At 43.6% G+C, this 22,932-nt stretch overlaps 2 protein-coding genes across 3 annotated transcripts in view; one reads left to right on the top strand and one right to left on the bottom strand.

The window, feature by feature from the left end:
• The window catches only part of LOC148134653 (uncharacterized), a 103,469-nt gene extending 83,968 nt beyond the window's left edge, over window positions 1-19,501 (bottom strand). Inside the window, exons 1-4 of one of the 2 annotated variants that reach the window (XM_087985549.1) lie at window positions 19,339-19,501; window positions 19,180-19,257; window positions 17,238-17,333; window positions 15,918-16,046 (exon numbers count right to left, since the gene is read on the bottom strand). In XM_087985549.1, the coding sequence (XP_087841675.1) occupies window positions 15,949-16,046; window positions 17,238-17,333; window positions 19,180-19,257; window positions 19,339-19,501 (435 nt within the window). In that variant the 3' untranslated portion in view covers window positions 15,918-15,948. Of the gene's footprint in view, window positions 1-15,917; window positions 16,047-17,230; window positions 17,334-19,179; window positions 19,258-19,338 lie in introns of those variants that run through there. The other variant, XR_015755734.1, reaches the window with a different exon arrangement.
• On the top strand, window positions 11-14,156 carry LOC122543352 (protein S100-B-like). The gene is made up of 2 exons (XM_043681939.2): window positions 11-142; window positions 13,919-14,156. Exons 1-2 carry the CDS (start codon window positions 11-13, stop codon window positions 14,060-14,062), a joined length of 276 nt encoding a protein of 91 aa, XP_043537874.1. The 3' UTR covers window positions 14,063-14,156.
• Window positions 19,502-22,932: the final 3,431 nt, after the last annotated feature.

Genomic DNA, 22,932 nt, shown 5'->3' with positions numbered 1-22,932 from the left:
ACTGGGCAGAATGTCTGACCTGGAGAATGCAATGATTGCTATCATAAAAGTCTTTCACAAGTATACAGAATGCAAGAGAGATAAACTTAAGAAAACCCAGCTGAAGGCTCTTGTCAACAATGAGTTAAACCAATTTATTGAGGTAGAAGAAATTCTAAGCAATCACTCTGTATATGAAACATTTCTGTTATTTTGTGACACTCTGCTGGGATGAATGCTCATGTAAGGTACATCTGATATGTTGCTCCAAATAAGGACTTCAGTTTTTTGCATCTAATCTTTTTATTGCATTGATACATTTTTTAACAGTAATTGAAATTTTGTGCATTAGTTCCAGAGCTGGAGATACCGGAAAAATGTTCCAAATAGTACTTCTGTTGTCACGAGGTACCACACAGACTCTACAAAAGTAAACAAGCAGCAACAGTAGACTGTATGGCCCTTCAAGCCTGCTCTACCATTCAATAAAAATCACAAGATCTGCCTTAATGCCACTTTCCAGCCATGGTGGAATACTCTAGGGAAGGGTTTTGCGCATTCACAGCCTTCAGTGAAGAAATTTATTCTCACTTCAATTGTAAATGATCAAGTTCTTATCCTGAGACTGTGCTCCCCCCACTGCCCCCTCCACCCCAGATTGTACAGCCAGAGAAAATAATCTGTGTGTCAACTCTGTCAAGCCCCTTCCGAACCTTACATTTCAATATGACCACCCCTCATTCTTCTAAACTCCACGAGGTATAGGTCCAACCTGCTCAATCTCTCCTCAAAACTCAACTCTCTCATTCAAGTGAACTTCCACTATGCCTGCAAGGCAAGTATATCCTTGCTTCAATATGGAGACAAAGCTATACACAGTGCACCAAGTGTGATCTCATCAAAGTGCTGTATTAAGACTTTCTTATTCCTGTACTCCAATCTCCTTTCTATAAAAGGCAACATGCCATTCACCTTCCTAACTGCAGGTTGCCACTTCACACCGTTTTTGTTCCTTATACAAGGGCACCCTAACTCTCTCTGAACATTTAACAGATCCACACCTTTCAAATATGCACGACTGTTCTATTCATCCTAACAAAGTGAATAGCGGCACAACTTCCCATGTTATTTTCCATCTGCCACATTAATGCCAACTCACTTAAACTTGCCTATTTGCAGAATTCTTCCATGTTTTGGCAGTGATTGTTTTCAATGAGATTCAATGGGCGGTCCACCATGCCCCAGGTCAAACAACTTTTTCATCTTCAGCTCATTAATTATGCAACTGACCTCAATGGCACCTGACTCCAGAATCGTGTAGCAAGAGAGATGGAAGTGCTGGCCTTTGATGGCACTTGGCCACAGTCTCACCACTGGTGCCATATTTACATTCCAGCTTCACAGCATTTCATGAACGACCTATTACACTGTGACACTGCACCACTGTAACCCAACAAATGGCCCAGAAAGGGAAGCTGGCACTCTGTTTTGCAGATAGGGACTTGGAGATGCAGGTGAACAGGATGGTCAAGAGAAGGGCAATGCTTTTTCCCTTCACACTGCCTACGGATGCCACTCCACTGAACAGCTATGTCCAGCTGAAAGCAAGTTAATACCTAAATGCCAGCATTTCCTCTCTGTTACGTCACACTCTCAGGGTCACAATTACTCTCTCTAACTCTGCCATTGCACTCAGCTCTCACCAGGCTAATGGACTACAAAAGCTCTCACTATTATATGCAGCATGGTCACTCAATGGCTGTCACTAAACCCATCCTCCAAAACCTCAAACCCTTCCTATTCTCTGAGATTCCCACACACTCACTGGAGACACCTCACCACCTCTCCGGTCCCTGCACCACCTCTCCGGTCCCTCCCTAATGTTTTCCCATCCACATCCATCATACTCCTCCTCTCTTTATATGCTTGTGCAGAAAAGAAATATCTCCTAACTGGGTAGAGAGGGCAGAAACCAGTGGTGGATATTATATTTCTCATCCCATATGAGGGGAAAATGCTGCATTTGGCTGGAGAAGAAGGTGGGGTACCAGACATGAGCAACCAACAAAGTAAGCTTCATTGGGCTGTCCTGCACTGCTCTCTTGTTAACGCCAATGCTAACTCATTCTTGTCCTAAACAAGCCTTTGCCCATTTTTCACATCTAATTCCCTCTTCTCTTATGCAGGTACTATTGGGACCCAGTGAACCACCACACGATAGAAAGCAGCACTGCTAACCCTCACGCCCACCTCAACCTCTGAGGAAGAAGCCACTCAACCCCTGGAGATGTACCAGCAAGGCTTTCACCTGTTTTTCCCCCCCACCCCACCCACCCCCAGATCAGATACTGTTACCTTGGTGATTTCTCTTTCTCGATTAGATTTGGGAGCACGATCTGGTGAACACATCACTGCCCCATCTCCACAGGTGGGCAAGGAAGAAATGCCCAGGTTTCTGGCACTCAGAGGACTGCCAGAGACCAGACACTTCAGGCAGAAGTCTTGGCTATTAATGATTTTGTCAAAATGGACAGAGAGGCTCAGGCTACTTTGTCCACGACAATCAGGAACCTGGATGGAAGAATGGAGGAATCCAATGTTATCAGTACCATGGTGGCTCCAACATGCGTGTCTGTCCGCCATGCAGAGCTAGGTCCAGCACACTCAGTGTCTATTGGATACGCACACAGACCTGCACTCCTGCACTCCATCACTGTAGCCATAGGTGCTCAGTGTTAATGGCAAGGTGAGAAGGTGGAGAACCTTAACATCATTCTCGGTGCCTCCTTCCTCTCAGGGAAACAAGGTGGTGACAGCAGATAACCCTGGGGGAAGGAGGGGGGGGGGGAAGCAGACGCAAGACCTTCAGAAACTTCCTCTCAGGACACTCTCGAATGTCCAGCCCGCCACCTTCCCATTGCCTGTGACACTGAATCATGTAGAAATCTAAGCCTATAAAGGTGAGCCTGTATTTCATTAGGCCCAGGCACTTTAAACCCAAACACTCTTGACATTGACTGGTCAAGATTTCCAGAACAATAAGGTCAAGTACGGAGTACACTCCCTCTACCACAGCTACAGAAGTCAGGACTGTACTTCGACATAAAGCAAGGGAAAGGAAGAGAAAAGCTGACTGAGGTCATATCGGTGGCACAGGTAATAAATATTTTATTGTTAAATAACCTTGCAGTTTTGTTAATGTATGTTCACTTGCACTTTTAAAACGTCTATTCTCGTCCTTTTGTAGCCTTCCGAATGGGTGAAGTTGCTCCTGTTTGATGTAATGAGCAGCCTTTTCAGACTTTCCCAAGTTGCAATGACCAAGCATTGTTCATCTCTCTCAAGCAACTGACTCCCTTGGTTGCAGATTTCAGCAGACAACGAGAAGCTTTGTACCATCATGTTTTTACTGCAGCCAACGGGCTGAACTTCAACGTGAACAATACTAAGGCTAAAAGCAATATGCAAGGATTGTTTTGGGGCTCAGCCTGATTGTTCCATCCATAATGGCACACAACTTGAGTGAAAGTGCAGAATGAGTGATAACTGCACAGATCTCTGCAGGCAATGTTAAATTCTGCCTTTCAGCTTTTCAAGGGAGCACATTGTCATTGAAGAGTGGCCAGTGTGCAATGGAAGTACACATCTCCACTCTCCCTCCTAGTTCACTGGGCTGCTGAGAGAAGCTGAACAACACCCTCTCTCCGGTTAAACACCGTCCTGTAGGATGCTCAAATTCTTCAGGGCAATTTAACAGGCCAAGTGAATTCTGAAATATTGAAAGCAAAACGATGATGGAAGGGTGAAAAGAATTTGCCTCATGATTGCTACCAACCTACTGCCTCTCAGGAGGGAATGTATTCTACAACACTCGCATCTCGACTGAAGCCTTAAAAGCAATCTAGCCTCAGTGCCGTGCGACACTATTGCCCTGTTTCACTGACTGATCTTTTCTTGCAAACGGTGAAGAGGTTCAAATACTTTAAGGTGGGATCAGCCAAAGATACCACGCATACAATCAATCAAATGGGTATGGAAACATTTATTCAGCAACAGAAAAGTTCGAGGAGTACAGAAATAATCAGGTTCCCATGTACTGTGGGCTGCAGGGACTGCATGCCATATGAAAAATGACAATGTCTCATTCATGCTGGAAGTTGGTTTTATTTTTTTTTTTTTATTTTTTTTTTCTTTTTTATATATATTTTTTTTTTTTTCTTTCTTTCCTGTTCTTTTTTTCTTATTAACCCCCACACTACCACCTAAGTGCGGTAGTGCTTATTTTATCCCCAGCACCCATGGTGTGTGTGTGCAGGTGTGAGACACAGTGAAAGACACAAAGTGCACCAATCTTTATTCAATTTCCACCACCAGGAAGATAGGAAAACACCCGGGTGGCCAGTGACAAGCACTGCCCTTCACAGCAAGGGACAGTGCTGTGTGATCAAAACAGTGAAGGGGTGGGTAGGGACTAAATCAAAATAGAGTTGGAGGGAGAAATGATGCACTCCACTCCCTGCGGCGCCCACCTCTCCCTGAACAACTCCAGGGTGTTGGTGGACACCGCGTGCTCCTTCTCCAAGGACACCCGGGCTCTAACGTAACCGCGGAAGAGGGGCAGGCAGTCGGCCCTAACGACCCCCTCCACGGCCCGCTGCCTGGACCTGTTGATGGCCAGTTTGGCCAGGCCCAGGAGCAGACCCACGAGGAGGTCTTCAGACCTGCCCTCCTTCCTCCGTACCGGGTGCCCAAAGATCAGGAGCGTGGGACTGAAGTGCAGCCAAAAACAGAGGAGAAGGTTTTTCAGGAAATCAAAAAGGGAGTGCAAACGCCCACACCCAATATATACATGGTCCACGGACTCCACAGCGCCACAGAACAAGCAGTTGGGCTGGGAGTCCGTGAACCACCGCAATCTGCGGTTGCAGGGGACTGCTGCGTGCAGCACCCTCCACCCCAGATCCCCGAGAGAAAGGGGGAGGACTCCCGCGTAGAGAGCCCTCCAGTGGGGATCCCCACCGCCCGGTGGCAAATGGGCACGCCAAGGCGTGTCCGGACGGTGGATGAGGGAGAAGAGGTGGATGGTGTGCAGCAGCAGTCGATACAGGGCCTTTCTCTCCACCTCCCTAAACGAAACAAAGTTAAAATTTCGGAGGCGGCTCAGGTTGTGGGGCACAGGCTCCCGCGGGAAGTACGGGACCTTGGGGCCAATTTGAAATTCCGTCCGGGCTGGGGTGAGCGCGGACGGGATCCCACCGCACACCTGAGCGTCCTCCAACTGGTGCACTACGTCGGGTCCGAGCACCGCCGTTTTGAGGCGTCGGATGGCGGTGGCCACGTACTGGACGTCTACCGCTGCCCTGCCTGCTATGTCCTGCGGCAGCGTCCAGCCCAGGCCCCCGGCACCCAGCACGTCCCCGACCCTGGTCACCCTCGCCGCCGCGGCCCTCCCCTCCGACAGCCACTCGAACCCGCGAGTACGGAGGTGCGGATTCCTGAGCAACGGCTCCCTGACGACAGCCGCTACTCCAGCCGGAGGGTAGGCGCGACGCGATTCGACCATGTTCCAGACAGTGATCAGGTCCTGGTAAAAGACAGGCAGCGTCTTGAGGGCGACCTCCAAACCGTCACGGTCGACGAACAGGAGCTGCGTGTCGTAGTTGAGGTTACGCACCTGGCGGAAAAAATACGTCGCCAGGGCGCACCACCTAGGAGGAGGCTCGACGTAAAGGTATCGCCGCAAGGTCTGAAGGCGGAAGGTCGCGACCTGGGTGCGGACGCACACCAGCGACTGACCGCCCTCCTCAATAGGGAGACTCAGAACCTGCGCGGCGACCCAGTGCATCTTTTTGTCCCAGAAGAAATCGACCAACGTTCTCTGGATGTCAGCGACAAAGCCAGGAGGAGGGACCAAAGTGACCAGCCGGTACCACAGCATGGCGGCCACCAGCTGGTTTATGACCAGCACTCGACTCCTGTAAGATAGCACTCGGAGCAGTCCTGTCCAGCGGCCTAGGCGAGCCGAGACTTTGGCCTCCAGCTCCTGCCAGTTGGCCGGCCAGGATTCCTCGGCCGGGCCGAGGTAGACCCCCAGGTAGAGGAGATGGGTGGTGCTCCAGCTGAAGGAAGTTGGTTTTAATAGACTCTGTCTCACCTTGCACACTTAATGGTGCATCACTCTATCATGGTCTCCAGGATGTCCCCCTCAGTCAATTTTCCTCTTCAGAGGATTGCTCTCAATGCCCAATTTCTTCTGCATCCAGCATCTCCACCCCACTTTTGTCTGCTCCAGTTGTGAATATTAATGATGCAAACATTCTTTGTGGGCTAAAATGCAAGGCACACTGGAGTGGTCTTGGCATCAAGATCTCATCTTCATGATATAGGAACCTGTGAGTTTTCCAATGCTTACACACCATGGCAGCTTATAGGATACCTGGTGGACAACACTGGAATTTGGCGTAGATGGTCAGAGTTAAACTGGATATTGATGGAGTGGAAGGCTTTTCCATCGATGACTGCTGCAGGATAGTGATAGAGCTGAGGTCTCAAAGCCTGCAGTCTATAGTGCCTGGCTGCTGGGGGAAGCCAGCGATATTAGACAGTGCCAGTGCCTGAGTTGTTTCACTCACCTCACTGTGGAGAAAGGATATAAACTGGTGTAATCTGGAGAAACTGCAACACCGCCAGCCCAGATCCATTTTGGACCATGACCTGGGAGATGCCCCAAATGTCTCCAGTTGTTCCTTGGAACAAGCCGCTGACATAACATTTCAGGGCAGATGTAATCTTAATGGGCACTGGGATGGGATGGGATGGTTCTTCTGAGTGGACATTCTGTTCCAGCAGATGATCCAGTTCAGTGATGATGACCTGGGGTATTCTTAGTCCTCATCTTTGCTTGGTTCCTGAGAATGCAAGTGACGGTGATAATGAAGCCAGTAGATTCAAGGGTTTGGTTCACTGTCCTGTCTCCTTGGATGATCTGCACATGCTGCGTTTCCCTCTGGAGACTGTACAGCAGTTGCTGGAGGCTGTTGTTCGTGTTGGGCTCAGTCACACCATTGTAATTGTGCTCTTCCCTGTCAAGGACTCCTCCAATCGTAGATCCTATCTCAGATGAACAAGCGGATAAAAAATGGTGACTGTCTAAATTGGAGCATATCCGTAATGGTACCCTTGATCCTTCACATCAAGCAAAATGAAACAATATGGAAAGCCCTGGTGAAATAACTCCACAGAGGCTGGTATCCCATCATCAAGTTACCCTTTATTCACACATGGGAAGTCCTTGACACTGACGCAAGCTCCCTCAGAGCCAGCTCTCTGCGTGCCAGAATGTCTGACACTCTGGTTTTAATCTGTCAGCCAGGGCTCCCTGATTGGGCTGTTAATATGGTTCAATAAGGGAACTCATATTCCTTGACGTCCACCTAACTGACCTTGTTATAATCACTACATCCCTCTCCCTCAGAGTCTGAGGTCATCGGCCATGTCTTTCTTGACCATCTCTTCCTGGGGCATCTTAATATTGGGTCAGGTTCCTCCAACTTTGCTTCGGATATAGACGGTGTTTAACACACATTAGTTCGCTTCTTGTGCCCAGAGCATTTTGGAAGAAATTCATCCTCTTCAGGCGACAAATGTGTTGGGGCTGGGAGATCTACCGTGTCCATCTCCGATTCCAAGATCTCTTCAATGCTTGACAGAGAGGGAGAACACACAGGTTCTAACAGCCTTTCCGAATCTTCTGAGGTAGGCAGGTTTTGCTCCTGCATGTTTGCGAATTTGCAGCTTTCATGTGGCCCACATGCTTATTCAGAACCATCTCATCTATCCAAACTTTATATGTCACTGGACCTGACCTCATGTCAACCACGCCTCTCACCCATGTAGGGCCATTCCCATGGTTTCTACGCCAAACTTCACCCCTTGCAGGAAACTGTCTCTCTCGCTTAGAGGAGTCTTGTATCCAGCATTGGTGTTCCTGATGGCATTTCACCCCCTGCCCTAGGAGCAGGAGGATCAGATTTAACCTGGTGCGAAGTCTTCTCCCCATAAGCAACTCTGCTGGAGCTATCCCTGTATTTGCATAAGGGGTGGTCTGATAATCAAATAGGATCCTGGACAGTTTGGTATGTAGTGAAGGTATAGGCCATTTCTTTCAGCCTGCCTTCAAAGTTGGGACTACACTTTCTGCCAGACCATTGGATGATATGGAGCAGTAGTTTTTTTGATGAATACCATTTGACTTTATGAAATAGAGTCATTCCTTCTATAACACGATAGTCACGTTCCCATGTGACCCTGCGCTACACAAAAATTGTGCAATACAAATAATACATAAGTGTTAGTAATCTAATCGCATTATAACCAAACACGTTTTACAAGTTCACGTTTTAGAAACAGTGTTCCCTATTCACCAGTTGCACTACAGCCAACCTGCATTAATGAAAGACACGTTATAGCAGAACTGACTGTACTCAAATTGCCTGCTAGTAAACGGAGGCCTATTATCTGTGACCAACACTTCTGGGAGTCTGTGTATTACAAAACATGCATGCAATTTTTCTATTGTTGTCCCTGTGTATGACTCTATGCATGTCCAGCTGCTTTGAACTGGCATCCACAATGACTAAGAACATTGAGCCCATAAAAGGGTCGGCATAGTCGATGTGTAATCGAGTCCAGGGTTTACCTGGCCATTCCCACGAATGTGGGGCTCTGCTGCCAGGAATTTTTGTCCTTGCTGGCGATCTGGGCACTGCCTCACCAGCATGCATCCAATCCTGGTCACCAGACATAGCTTCTCACCGACATCCTTTGGAAACTCCTGGTGGAGTTCAGCCAGTATCTGGCAGCAAACTTTGCTTGGTACAGTCATTCTTAATCCCCATAATAATATGGGGATTATCCCCTACTGTGAACTGGTGTCCAAAACGTTTTCAATTCGGGTTGTGACGGTTCTTTGGTTTCCCCCATTACCAACAGTTGTTTCAGTTTTGCCAGGGCTGGATTGTTCTGCGTACAAAATCTGATATTGTCAGCTGTGACTATAAGTGTGTCCAGAAAATTTAAAACCATTATGGACTCTTCCAGTGGCAGTACCACTACTGGTGTATCTGCCAAAGAGAGGGGGTTCATGCATCCACATTCGCTACTCAGCCTCCCAGACAGTGTTCCAACTTGTAGTTATGTGCAGAGTTCAACCTGAAGCTATGGGTGGCTCTGCCGTATTCTCCTTAAGTAGATCTAGCAGGGGTTTGTGGTCTGTTATTATTACAAATTTACATCTGTAAAGGTATTGGTGAAACTTCCTAACTCCAAATATGACCGCTGAACATGCTTCTCTATCTGGGCGTATTCATGCTTTGCATTAGCCCAAGTCCTGGATGCATATGCTATTGGGCATTCCTCTCCACTGGGCCTCCTATGATCTAATACCACTTTGATGCTGTATAGGAAGGCATTGCACGTCAATACCAGATTTCACTTGGGATCATAAATGTGCCAATGCCTGAGAGGATGATAGCTGTTTCTTCACTTCCCTGAAGACAATGGCTTGGCTATGCAACCATTTCAAAAGCTGACCCTTTTTTAGGAATTGGGGTGCCTGGAACAGACATTTTTCCCTTCTAAGGCATCCCCATGTGGGAGAAACATCTAAGAACCATGTCCAAGTTCTCTAAGTGCTCATTATTGGTCTTCCCTGTTCTTAGCACATCGTTTAGATTAACAGCAACCTGGGGTAGACCTTGTAAAAGGTTTTCCATTTTCTGCTGAAAGGTGGTGCAGGCTGACAATATCCCAAATAATACAGTCTCGTATATTGGTACAAACCTCATCTAGCCGCAATTGCAACTACGCATGGCTCATGTCCAGTATTCATGAAGGATAGCCCCTCAGTCAGCCTTGCGTCTAAATCCTTTGTACAGGGGATTGGTTATTTATCCAGCTGCAAAAAGCAGTTTACTGTTTGTTTAAAATCCCCACAAAAGCGAACCATCCAAGTAGGCTTCACTGTCAGAAAGACAAGTGCTGCCCATTCCACAAACTGGACTGGTTTGATGATTCCTTCGCTTTGCAGCCTCCTGATATCTGTTTCTACTTTTGGTGGGCCTTGCAGCATCATGGAATTGCTTCCTGGTCAATATGTAAGGTGGCCTCGGCTCCTTTGATAGTCCCTAAACCTTCCTGATAAACTTCCAGGTATTTAATAAGGACTTCAGTCAGGCAGTCATTTTCAAATCAAGGTGAATATTTCTCAACCAATTTCGACCCATCAGGCTTGAGCCCGAGCCATTTACCACAATCAGTGGCAAAGAGACCCGAACTGAAGTTGTACCCTTAATCTCTAAAGGTTCTCAGTCTAAACGAGGCCTTGTGCAAACTTAAGGGTTGGCGTCCAGAGCGAATTCTGTTAAAGATTTGTTCTTCAGTCACTGATACGATTGTGCTAATATCATCCTCCATTTAACCAGATATTTATTTTGATTGGTTCTGATTTGGATGTTGTTAAGCAAGTTCACTGTCCCACATCGGATGTAGGTTGACGTTCCAGGGTGTTGACTCTCCTAGATACCACCCTATGTGTTCTCTTAATCAATTTTGGTCTAGTGGGTCTCCTTTGCTGTCTCAAGTCCGCATGTAGACAGGCAGGAGGTTAGATGAACACAGCAAGCCAGGTAGCATCAGGTGGGGAAGTCACATTTTGGGTATAACCCTTCTTCAGAGGGGAAACAAAACCAACTCTCTCCTCAAGTCCGCATACCGGCAGCAACTATGATGCCTTGCTGGCCAGGATCCTGAAGAAAATCTTAACCTTCTGGCCAAACCTTGGGTTTGTTTTGGGGTTTTGCTGAGGGCTGACCTAGAGTCCCTCTGTTCAGGATATGTCCTGAGTGAGGCTGTGCAATTGCCTTCACTCAAATGGTGTTCTCCAAGCTCAGTTGCACTGGAGAAGGTGTCTGCTTCCCTCTAAATACTCTGCAACTCATATGCTCCATTTACTGCATTTTCCAAGGATAAAACCAGTTGTAAGGCCTGTTTGAAGTCCAGTTAGGCTTCAGCTAGTAGGTGCTTTTGCACAGTAACATCATTAATCCCACATACCAAATGGTCTCTCAGCATCTCATTAAGGGTTAAACCAAAGTCACATGTCTGTGACAGTCATCAAAACCTAATCAAAAATCATGATATGGATTCCCCTGATTCTTAAATTGCTGAGAAAAACAATAGCATTTCAGAATGAGGTGCAGCTTGGGGTTGTAATATTCCTTAACTAAATCCATAAACTCAAAGGGTTTTAGTACCTCAGGGAAAGTTAGGCTCCTAATAACTGAAAAAGCTGCGGGTCCACAAACTGTCAGAATTACTTGTTGCTTTTCATCTGCCTCAATGGCATTTCCCATGAAAAAGAAATGTATTCTTTCCATGTACCATGCCCAGTCTTCAGCAGGATTGAACAAGTCAAGTTTCCCAAATAATGGCACGATGCCAGAAACACTCACCTCAATTCAAGATGACTGTTACAAGTGAATTTCTTCAGGAGCGTGCTTTGCTCTGGTCACCACTGAAATAACTCCACAGAGGCCAGTATCCCGTCACCAAGTCACCCTTTAGTTACATGTGGAGAGTCCTTGACACTGATCCAGCTCCCTCAGAGCCAGCTCTGACTGAACAGAACCCCTAATATTCCTGTTTTTTTTTTGCTAACCCTCACACTACCGCCTAACTGCGGTAGCGCTTACTTTTTTTTCCCCAGCACCCATGGTGCGTGTGTGTGCAGGTGTGAGACACAGTGAGAGACACAAGGTGCACAAATCTTTATTCAATTTCCACCACCAGGAAGATAGGAAAACACCCGGGTGGCCAGTGACAAGCAGTGCCCTTCACAAAAAAGGGCAATGCGATGTGGACACTCCTGTTTCTTTTTTATTATGCTGACACTCCTGTTCTTTTTTTTCCCACACTACCGCCTAACTGCGGTAGTGCTTATTCTTTTCCCCAGCACCCATGGTGTGTGTGTGTGTGTGTGTGTGCAGGTGTGAGACACAGTGAAAGACACAAAGTGCACAAATCTTTATTCAATTTCCACCACCAGGAAGATAGGAAAACACCCGAGTGGCCAGTGACAAGCACTGCCCTTCACATAAAAGGACAATGCTGTGTGGATACTCCTGTTTCTTTTTTTTCTTTTTTTTAAACCCCCACACTACCGCCTAACTGCGGTAGTGCTTATTTTTTCCCCAGCACCCATGGTGTGTGTGTGCAGGTGTGAGACACAGTGAGAGACACAAGTTATACAAATCTTTATTCAAGTTCCACCACCAGGAAGATAGGAAAACACCTGAGTGGCCAGTGACAAGCACTGCCCTTCACATAAAAGGACAATGCTGTGTGGACACTCCTGTTTCTTTTTTTTAAGATTTTTCTTTCTTTTTTTTAAACTTTTTTTCTTTTTTTTGTGCAGGTGTGAGACACAGTGAAAGACACAAAGTGCACAAATCTTTATTCAAATTCCACCACCAGGAAGATAGGAAAACACCTGGGTGGCCAGTGACAAACACTGCCCTTCACATCAAAGGGCAGTGTGATCAAAAACAGTGAAGGGGAGACACTCCTGTTTCTATCTGTCAGCCAGGACTCCCTGATTGTACCAGATTAACAGCCCCAGTTAGTGAACTCCTATTCTACGAGGTCCACCTGGCTGATGTCATTACAATCATTCCACCTGACAGTATGCTTTGGCAGCTTCACAAGGCCAGTGTCATGCCTCAATATTCTGAGCTACATCACCTTATACAGATGTATATCAACAGATACAAAGTGCTCATGCTACACTAATGCAGTGAAATTTAGGCACTTCTTATTCACTCATGGGACATGGACATCGCTTTGGCTAGCATTTGTTACCTATCGCGAGTTACTTGAGAAGTTGGTGGTCAACTGCCTTCTCCAAGTGCTGCAGTCCACGCAACAAAGGTATATCCACAATGCAGTTAGGAAGGGAATTCCAGGATTTTGTCCCAACAACACTGAAGACATGGCAATATATTTCCAAGTCATGATGATGAGTAGCTTGGAGGGGAACTTGAAGGTGGTGGTATTCCTATGTATCTACTGCTCTTTGACCTTCTTGATGGAAGTAATTTGTAAGATGCTATCTGATTATCTTTGGTGAATGTCTACACTGCATCTTTGTAGATAATACACACTGCTGCTACTGAGCATCAGTGGTGGAGGGAGTGGATGTTTATGGATGTGGTACCAGTAAATAGGTTGCTTGTCCTGGATGGTGTCAAGCTTCTTGAGTGTTATTGGACTTGCACCAATCTAGGCAAGTGGGGAGTTTTACATCACATTCCTGACTTGTGTCTTTTAGATGGTTTACAGGTTTTGGGATGTCAGGAGGTGAGTTACTGCATGATCCCTTCTTAAAGCATTCAGGTCAGAGTGAAAGTTGGATTAGAGAAAATCATGTGGAGCCTGGAGAAGCATGAGTGTTCTTACTCAACAGCAGTCACAATTGCCCTTCCCAGAACTTACCCAAGGGCCACAGCCAGTCAAGCAGGTGGCCTGATGTTTTTGCTCAGGTGAGCTTCCTGCAGCTGTGTGACCACTGCCAACAGCTTGTGTCAATGCACTAATGCCCAGCAAATTTCCATCAACTCCTGGGCTTTTTTCTTCAGGTAGATTCTAACTGTGTTTGGATATAAAATCAGGCCCACATCAAAATTGAGCCCAGAGTCACTCTATTTAGCAGCCCAACCAAGAATATGTGAACTACTCCTTTTGTATTTTACTGAGACTGAACATGAGTTCAGGACTGGATTGAATATGAGAACCCCAAGATATTGTAATCAATCATTCCACTTATTTGTTTATGCTTATTTGTTTAAACAATGTTTATTTTTATCTTCCAATCAATCTTGCAAAGAACATAAAAGACCAAGCGACCTTGGATACACTCATGCTGGACTTGGATGAAAATGGTGATATGGAAATTGATTTTCAAGAATTTGTCACTTTTGTTGCTATGATTACCTCAGCATGTCACAGCTTCTTTGCACCTCAAGAGTGAATTTTGGAACCAAGAGCGAACATTGGAACTAAGAGCGAACTCTGGATGTGTACATTGCTTTCTGAAATGAGTTGAAAAACCTCAACTAAATAAAGCGAACAACTTTTCAAGTAGAATAGAAACATAATTATCAGATCAGAATAAGAAGTGCTATAGAGATGTCTAGGACGGCTAAAAATATTTTAATCCTTTACTTGCATTCTGTCTGTTTCCATGTTGTATGACGCTATGATCCTGAAAAGTCCAACTGAATATACATATATGCTTTGAAAAAAAGAGTATTCTAAATCAGATGTCAGCTGTAAATGCAGTGCTTCAGAAATGTCCACTTTATAACTCCCATTAAATGTAGTTGTCTGCTTTAAGATAACTGCACCAGTATTATTGATTGTTTGGAAAATTTGAACTCACAAAAAGAATGTTACCCAAATGGAAATTTTATTGATTGAATAAAGAGAGCAGTGAAATAAAGGGCCCTGACTGTGATATGTCAGAGCTCCCCTGGCAGCAGATAGTATTCTGAAAGCCTAACTTGTAATATCCTTCAGAGCATCAGTATGATAACAGAATGCTTTATTCTCTAAATATTAGAGGAAAACCCATTACTTGGCACGAGGTACCCAATCTTCTTGATTTCATGATCATAGCAGGCTTCAGTCAATTACTACATAATAGTTTGAATACACTTTAGACATGAAGGGTAAAACAAAGAGAGTTTATGAAAACACAGGGGAAACAATTATACTTCACATACTAGTGAGCCCTATTACCACTTGTTCCAAGTTTATCAAGTTTTGGATTTTGAGCAGTTTGACATTCATAGCAAATTTCATTCAAGTTAAAAAATTAAGAGCTAATGATATTTTATTTTAAAATTTGCATTCACTGAGCTATTAAAAAATGCACAGCCTCTGCAACAATGCACCCATTTCTACAGCACACCAACATGCAGTTTTCAGTATCATTACAATTTATCACTATATTATTGTACATCAAATTGTCTCTGAAGGTTCAAAGGGTTTCAAAATTCTAGGGATTATTGATTACCTGTACTGATATTATAATTAATTTGGCAGCAAAATTCACTAACCTTGCTTAGATTTAGTGATGACTATAAGTTCCAGCTTCACAAAACCAGTATCCAAACAGTTGTCATTTTCAATTAGGTTCCTTAAGAGTCGACAACATTACCGGTGCAACTTTCCAAAATTCTTACAACAGACAACGTAAGTTACTATCTCAAACAGGAATCTCAATTCTAACTTTAAAGAGTGGAGCCACCGATAGAAAAGCTCAGTGAAAACAAATGAGATGGGATTTTTTACATTGGAGCATTGACTACAAAAACAAAAGTGAATTTGAATTTGTAAGTGATGTTAGTCAGACCGCTGTTGTTTACAGGTTTGGACGTCCAATTATAGAAAGAAAATCAGATTAATGGAAATAATCTAGCAAAGATTCAGTAGAATGATAACAGAAAAAAAATTAAAATTATAACACAAGGCTTAAAAAAATGCACACTTTTCATTAAAACACTAACTGGGCATCTAATGGAGGTTTTCAAAATGATCAAAGGATTTGAGGCTGTAATTAGTGAAAGATTTTTCACTGGTTAGTGCTTGGTAACAAGAGGATATAAAGTTATTATTGGAAGATAGAATGCTTTGTGATGCAACTGTTTATTTTGAGAAGACATCAATATATTCATGCAAGCATTACTCATGCATCAGATTTTACAACAAATACGATCCTAAAAAACTATTTTGTAACTAATAGTAACATCCCATAGCTAATTTTGCAGAAGTATATCAAACAGCTAACAATGCTGTAGGAAGTATTTGAGTTCCAATCTATTTTTGCCTTAAGTGTAAACCATTTCAGGAATTTTATTCCTTTCCAATGTTCTGTTTTCGTATAACTGTCTGTTGCTGGCCTGTGCTACTCTTCAAAGACTTCCTCTCTAACAAGGGCACAATTTGTATCACTGAACAAAAACATAAATATAAAAATTACAATGACAGTAATATAGACTTCCATACATATGCTCACATTACTTACGTAAGAAATAGAGAGTGTATAAATAACTTTGTTACAACACAGTGCCAACATCAAAGTAAGTTTGCCAGATTTGCTACGGCCAGTGAGCAAAACTACACAGTCTCCAGCTTTGTCAAATCTAGCTGCTGGTTAGCATTGAAACTGGCTATGGGAGATGTGCACATTTGGAATCAAAGGAATTAACAAAGTTCAGAAAGCTGTTAAGAATGGATAAGATTAATACTATATCTTACAAAATGGAAAGCAAGCAGTAGATTTTTAACGTTCTCATAAATATCTATTCTCGGATACTCCACTATAATTGGAGATCAATGCTACATTTTACATACGTGAAACCGCCTACAGGCTTAAATATGATGCAAAAGAAACTGTACACAAGGCAAGGAGTGGCACAGCATGTGATTAGCTGCACTAAACCCGATGCCAATAATTGGGTATAACAACAGCACTACCCAATTCAATGGTTTTAAAAAAAATACTAGTTGATCCCCTGTGGTAAGCTCAAGGAACGACAGTCAAGATCATTTTTCAGATCAAGGAGGATTAGAGACTGGGTAGGAAAACAATTGAAGTGGCAGGAAAAAAGAAAGGAGGGCTGAGGCATTGTGGGAAAAAACTAGAGGGGAGAGAAGGAGTGAGGGCAAAGAGAGAAAGTGAAAGGGAAAGTGAGCCTGGGGATAGGGGCAGGAGGAATGGGATAAGGAAGACGGGTAGAAGTGGCAGGGACAGAATGAGAGAGGTAAAGGAATTTGTGGGAGGGGCTAATGAGGAAGGCAGAAAGGAGAGGAAGGTGCTACAGGAAGTAAGGATGGGGAGGTTGAGCATGCAAAAGGAAATGGAACTGGTGAAGGGAAGAAAAGGGAGGAGAGAAGACAGGTCAGAGACAAGAGAAAGGAGGGTTGAATGACAAATTTAATTGCCTAGTGATAACTGTTTCAGATTTGATATAAACATACCAATCTTTACATTTTGGGTTTTAGCTGCATGGAAACATGAGCTTTTAGATTCAGATTTAGATCATTTCAAGTTGAATGGTGCTCTCCCCTCCAAAATGGGAGAACAAAGAGCAAGAAGGAGGTAAATGTAATAAAGTAATGCAGAAATTCTTACCTCTTACCCTGAGGGGATGGCTTCCGAACACAAGTTTGGTGAGCACTAGCAGTAACCACCTTTTCCAGTTTAGGATCAATTGGGGTTGAAGGTACTGCAAAATCTGAAATAAACAATATTCAGCTTGAAGTAAATGCTAATCAATAAACCCATGTACCTTACTTAAATGAGGGTCCTGATTGATCCAAAACAAGTATCCAACATAGAAAATAAAACATATTCATGCAATTCCACCATTACCCCCTGTCTTCCTTCCCACAACAGCGATAGGGTTCCCCTTGTCCTTACCTACCATCCTACCAGCATTCACATCCAGAAGGTCATCAACTGCCTTTCTGCCACCTCCAGCGAGATGCCACCACCAGACACATGTATTCCATTCCCTTCCCTTCCCCAGTCCGCAGAGACTGTTCCTCCAGGACACCCTGGTCCACTCTTCCCTCCACACCTCCTCTCTCTCTCTGTCTTCCCACCCCACCACTCACCCCCCACCACACACACACACAAAACAGCCCTACAGCACCTTCCCCTGCAAACGCCCAAGGCGTAAATCTGTCCTGTCCATTTTCCTCCTCCCTCCTCAGTATCCAAGGACCCAAACATACCTTCCAGGTGAAGCAGCACTTTACCTGTACTTCTCACAATCTCATCTACTGCATTTGCTGTTCACAAAGCGGTCTCCTCTACATTGGGGAAACAAAGCGTAGACTGGATGACAGCTTTGCAGAACCCCTACTTTCTGCCTGCAAACATGACCCTGAGCTTCCAGTCGCCTGCCACCCTGTTCCCTGGCCAATACCTCTGTCTCAGGCGTGCTGCAGTGTTCTGGTGAAGCTCAGCGTAAGCTGGAAGAACAATCTCATTTTTTGCTTGGGGACCCTGCAGCCCTCTGGACTCAATATAATATTGAGTTCAATAATTTTAGGGCTTGAACTCTCCGATGTCCTAACTCCCTACCACACACACCAGGCCTAGTTATCACACAGTGTGCCATGGCAGACTCTCTCTTGTTAGCCACTAACAGTCTCCATTAACAGCTGTTCACCTTCCTAGCCAGATTGTTATCCACTCCTTTATCTATCCAACTGTTCTCTCTCTATGGGCTCTATCCCCACCCATTGATTACTCCTTATTCCCATCTTCTGCAGATAAACCAACATTTTCCCAGCTACCATCAGTTCTGAGGAAGGGCCATCTTATATATCAATTAAATTTACAGACTAGGAACTTCCACAGTGGTTCTTCCAAACTCCTGCAGACATTTCACTGTAAGATCGGCAAAAGCATAGAGAAAAGGGCAGATACCATTTTCACAATATCCAATCATCTATGAGAATTACAATGGAAGATCAAGGAAATCCTCCCAGAAATTCTATTCCATGGAGTCTTGCATTAAAGCATTTCACAATTCATGCAACTGTTTACTTTTGAAGTGCAGTGACTGCATTATATATGCAAATCAATAAACACATCATTATCAAATAAAAATAGAAAATGCTACAAATACTCAGCAGGACGGGTGGAACCTGGACAGAGAGAAACAGACTTAATGTTTCAGGTTATTGAGCTTTTATCAGGACTCATTGATCATTTAAGAAAGGTCACTGACCTAAAATGTTTTCGCTTGTTTTTGCTCAGCCTGACCTGCTGAGTACTACGGACATTTTTTTGTTTTAATTTCAGATTTCCAGCATCTGCAGTTCTTTTTTATTTTAAAAGCTGTGTTAACATGATAATGCTGTACCAAGTATTTGGTTAAACATGAGTGGAGGACAGGCACTATCATTTGAGAAAAGTACATGGTGAGGCAGTCACTATATATTGCTATATCTATATTAACATTGCAGGCAGTGTCTGGCAGTTTCATGAGCTAGAAAATGTTATGTAGTTTAGTCGAGCACATTAGTAGCAAAACAAATTAATTTGTCAGGACAAAAGTGAAAATTTACCTGTATCCTGGGAATTCAGCATTTTCTCAACAGTGTTATTGGAAGGCGAGGATGGCACATCTCGGTCCCTGTTGTCAACTGAAGAGTGAAAGAAAAATCAAGTTTTATAGAAGATCAGCTTTCTCAAGTGTAACATTTTGGAGCTTTATTTGAAATTACCTGGTTCCATCACTTCAGAAACTCGGACATCAAACCACTCAAGGCCAGATCTTTCAACATCAGGCACCAGATGTAAAGGTGACTCTGGGAACAGAAGTGCAAACCGACGACTGTATGGAGAGTTATAACTAGAAGTTGTTTGATGAGGTGCTGTATGCTCCATTTCAAACACTGGAAAAGTAAAAAGACAAAACTATTTGTCTATAGAAACAGGAGTAAGCCACTCAGCCCCTTGAGCTTGCTCAATCTAAATCATTTGAGATCATGTACCTCACTGCCATTTTCTCATGCTATCTCCATATTCCTGTATGTCAGTAGTATCTCAAAATTCATCAATGTGTCTTGGAAAAAACTCAATGACTGAATTTACACTGCCCTCTGGGATACAGAATTGCAGAGATTCACTATCGTCTGAGTGAAAAAATTATTCCTCAATTGAGTCCAAAGTGGCTTACCCTTATTCTGAGTCTATGTTCTGGTTCTAGAGCATTCCCCCACCCCCACCTTGCACCTTTGCTCCTCCTACCAAAGTAGATAACTTCACACTTATCCACATATATCCCATCTGTAATGTTCCTGCCCACGAACTCAATCTGTCAAAATCCCCATGAAGCCTCTTTCCTCTTTGCACCTCATTTTATTCCATCCTCAAATTCGGAACTATTGCATTTTATCCTCTTAAAAGGCGATCTTATTGAAACATACACATTTCTTAGGGTACTTGACATGGTAGATGCAGAGAGGTTGTTTATTTTGTGGGAGAGACTCGGACTGGAAGGCATAATCTCAGAATAATACATCACTTATTTAAGACAGAGAATAAGGAGGAATTTCTTCTCTCAGGTCGCAGTGAATTTGTGTAGTTGTTTTTTGTAGAGGCTGCAGAGATTAGGTCGTTAAGTATATTCAAGGCTGAGAAAAACAGATTATTTTTATCAGGAAGGGAATCATGGATTATGGAAAAAGGCAGGAAAGTGAAGTTGAGGATTACCAGATCAACAATGATCTCAATGAATGGAGAGCAGACTTGGGCTGAATGGCCTACTTCTGCGCCTAGGTCTTAGGGTCCTCACATCCAGATAGTTTCCTATCAACCTGTTCAGAGATGTTATTACAAACCTCTGGAGCAGGTGGCACTTGAACATAGGCCTGCTGACTCAGAGGTAGGGCCACTACTGCTGCACCACAAGAGCCCTAGGTCCCCACATTCAAATCATCAATATAGATTGTGAGAAATTGCGGCTCGAAGCACAGTGCCTTGCTTTACTCCAATAATGACAGCTGTCAACCTGCGAACAGCCCATTTATTTCAACTCTCTGTTTTCACTTATAAATCCTCAACCCATGCCAGTATATCACTTTATTTTTTTAAATATGGGATGTTGGTATTGTTGGCTGTTGGCCCATCTCAAATTGCCAGAAGGCATTAAAGAATTACCCATTTTGCTGGAGTCTGTATTCATGCTGGCCAGTTTAGGTAAGGATGGCAGATTTGCTTCCCTAAAGGACATTAGTGAACCAGATGTTTTTTTTACGACAATTGATAATGGTTTACGTAGTCATCATTAGACTTCCAATTTCAGATTTTACTGAATTCAACTTTCACCATCTGTGATGAGATTCAAACCAGGGTCACCAAAACATTACCAGGATTTCTGTATTAATACTCCAGTGACCACCATACCATCACCTCCCCTCGGTTACACCCCTATTCTGTGTGATCTTATTTGGTTAACTAATCTGTGTAGGACTTTATGAAAAGCCTTCTGAAAATCCAAGTGCACCACATCCACTGGTTTCTCCCTTTGTCAAACATGACTTCCCTTTCATAAATAATATTGATTATATCTAATCAGACTTTCTAACTGTCCATCCTTTATCAGTTCCGATTCGGAGATGCCGGTGTTGGACTGGGGTGTACAAAGTTAAAAATCACATAACACCAGGTTATAGTCAACAGGCTGATGAAGGAGCGTCGCTCCGAAAGCTAGTGTGCTTCCAATTAAACCTGTTGGACTATAACCTGGTGTTGTGTGATTTTTAACTTTATCACTTCCACTATTTTCCCTACTATTGACATCAGTCTAAAATGTTATAATTCCCTGTATTCTCTCTCTCTCACTTTTAAAACAGTGGGGTTACATTTGCAACCTTACAATCAGCAGGCATTGTTCCAAAATATACAGAATTTAAAAAAAAAATCATAGGAACACAGGACTCAAGAGCAAGATTAAACCATTTGGCCCCTCCAGCCTGGTTGACCATTTCATAAAATCATGGCTGATCTGTTGTGGTCTCATTTGCACTTTACTGACTGCACCGGAAATCCACTGACCCCCTTGTCTATCAAAAATCGCCACAGCCTTGAACAAACTTAGCCTCCACTATCTTCTGGGAAAGAGAATTCCATACACTCTGTAATAAAAAGAATTCATGTCTTCAAGGTCGATCTCTTATTGTTAAATTATGTTCCCTCATTTTACTCTCCTCCATCTTACATGTTTCAATAGGATCACTTCTTGTTTTACAAAACTCCAATGGTTACATAACCTGCTCAACCTTATTTCATAAGATAACATTGTCATAACAGAAATGAGTTGAGTGAACCTGCTCTGAATTGCTTTTTAAAAGCAATCTTTTCCTCAAAAATGGAGACCGAATTGTACACAGTATTTCAGATGTGGCTTCACCAATGCTCTATAACAGCTGCAGTAAAACTTGTCTATTTTTATATTGCTTTCTACTGCAACAAACACAACCTTCCAATTACCTAACAAATTATTTGCTAGACCTTTGTTCTGTTACAACCAAGGTTGGAGGAGTTCACAATATCTCTCTCATCACTATTCTACTGGTCACAACATTGTCAGTCACTGAGTAAAACAAACATATACTTCATATGAAGTTCAGAATAAAAAGATCCATCAACCAGGTGTCTTCAAAGATTCACAAAGATACAAAGCCAATTTAACACAGTGTGAAATGTGAAAGTGTAAATATTTACTCTATTAAATAGCCTAACACAGATAAAAACACACACCAGTTAAATAAAATAAAGAAACCTTCTCTACAGAGATTAATTTTGGAGAAAGAAAAACTTCTGCCAGATACTTGTTAATTCTCAGAAAACAAGGTATGATATGTTCCTGACAACTTTCAAACTGGTGTCACCGCACATGTCACGCCACTGGGATCCTCTCAGAAGTAAAACATTCAGAAGATGCTAAGAGGAAACCTTCCAGAGGCTATCAGGGACAATAGCTGTTTGTTTTTCAGCTTTTCATGGGATTCTCAAGAGGGCTTCTCAGAAAGGTGGCAAAGGCTGAACTGAGGGGCCACAAGGTACATCACAACTGAATTCCAAACAATCTCAATATAATTTGAACTGCAGACATACATAAATTCAGACATGTGACTTCCATTAAGCAGTTTTCAAACAAAGTGCCCCACAGTGCCTTTCCAGTGAAAGTGAAAGAAAACTGGCGGCATGGTGGCTCAGTGGTTAGCACTGCTGCCTCACAGCGTCAGTAACCCGGGTTCAATTCCCGCCTTGGGTGACTGTCTGTGTGGAGTCTGCACATTCTCCCTGTGTTT

Source organism: Chiloscyllium plagiosum, unplaced genomic scaffold (assembly GCF_037043375.1).
Source record: "Chiloscyllium plagiosum isolate Xiang-an unplaced genomic scaffold, Cpla_swu_hap1 HiC_scaffold_53X, whole genome shotgun sequence".
Lineage (NCBI taxonomy): Eukaryota > Metazoa > Chordata > Chondrichthyes > Orectolobiformes > Hemiscylliidae > Chiloscyllium > Chiloscyllium plagiosum.
Note: the sequence above shows the minus strand (reverse complement) of the source record. Positions and strands in the feature narration are given on the sequence as shown.

Coding starts and splice junctions, on each gene's coding strand:
- LOC122543352 (XM_043681939.2), top strand. CDS start 11: ATGTCTGACCTGGAGAATGCAATGATTGCTATCATAAAAGTCTTTCAC. Junction 143..13,918: donor AGTTAAACCAATTTATTGAG/GTAGAAGAAATT, acceptor AATCTTGCAAAG/AACATAAAAGACCAAGCGAC.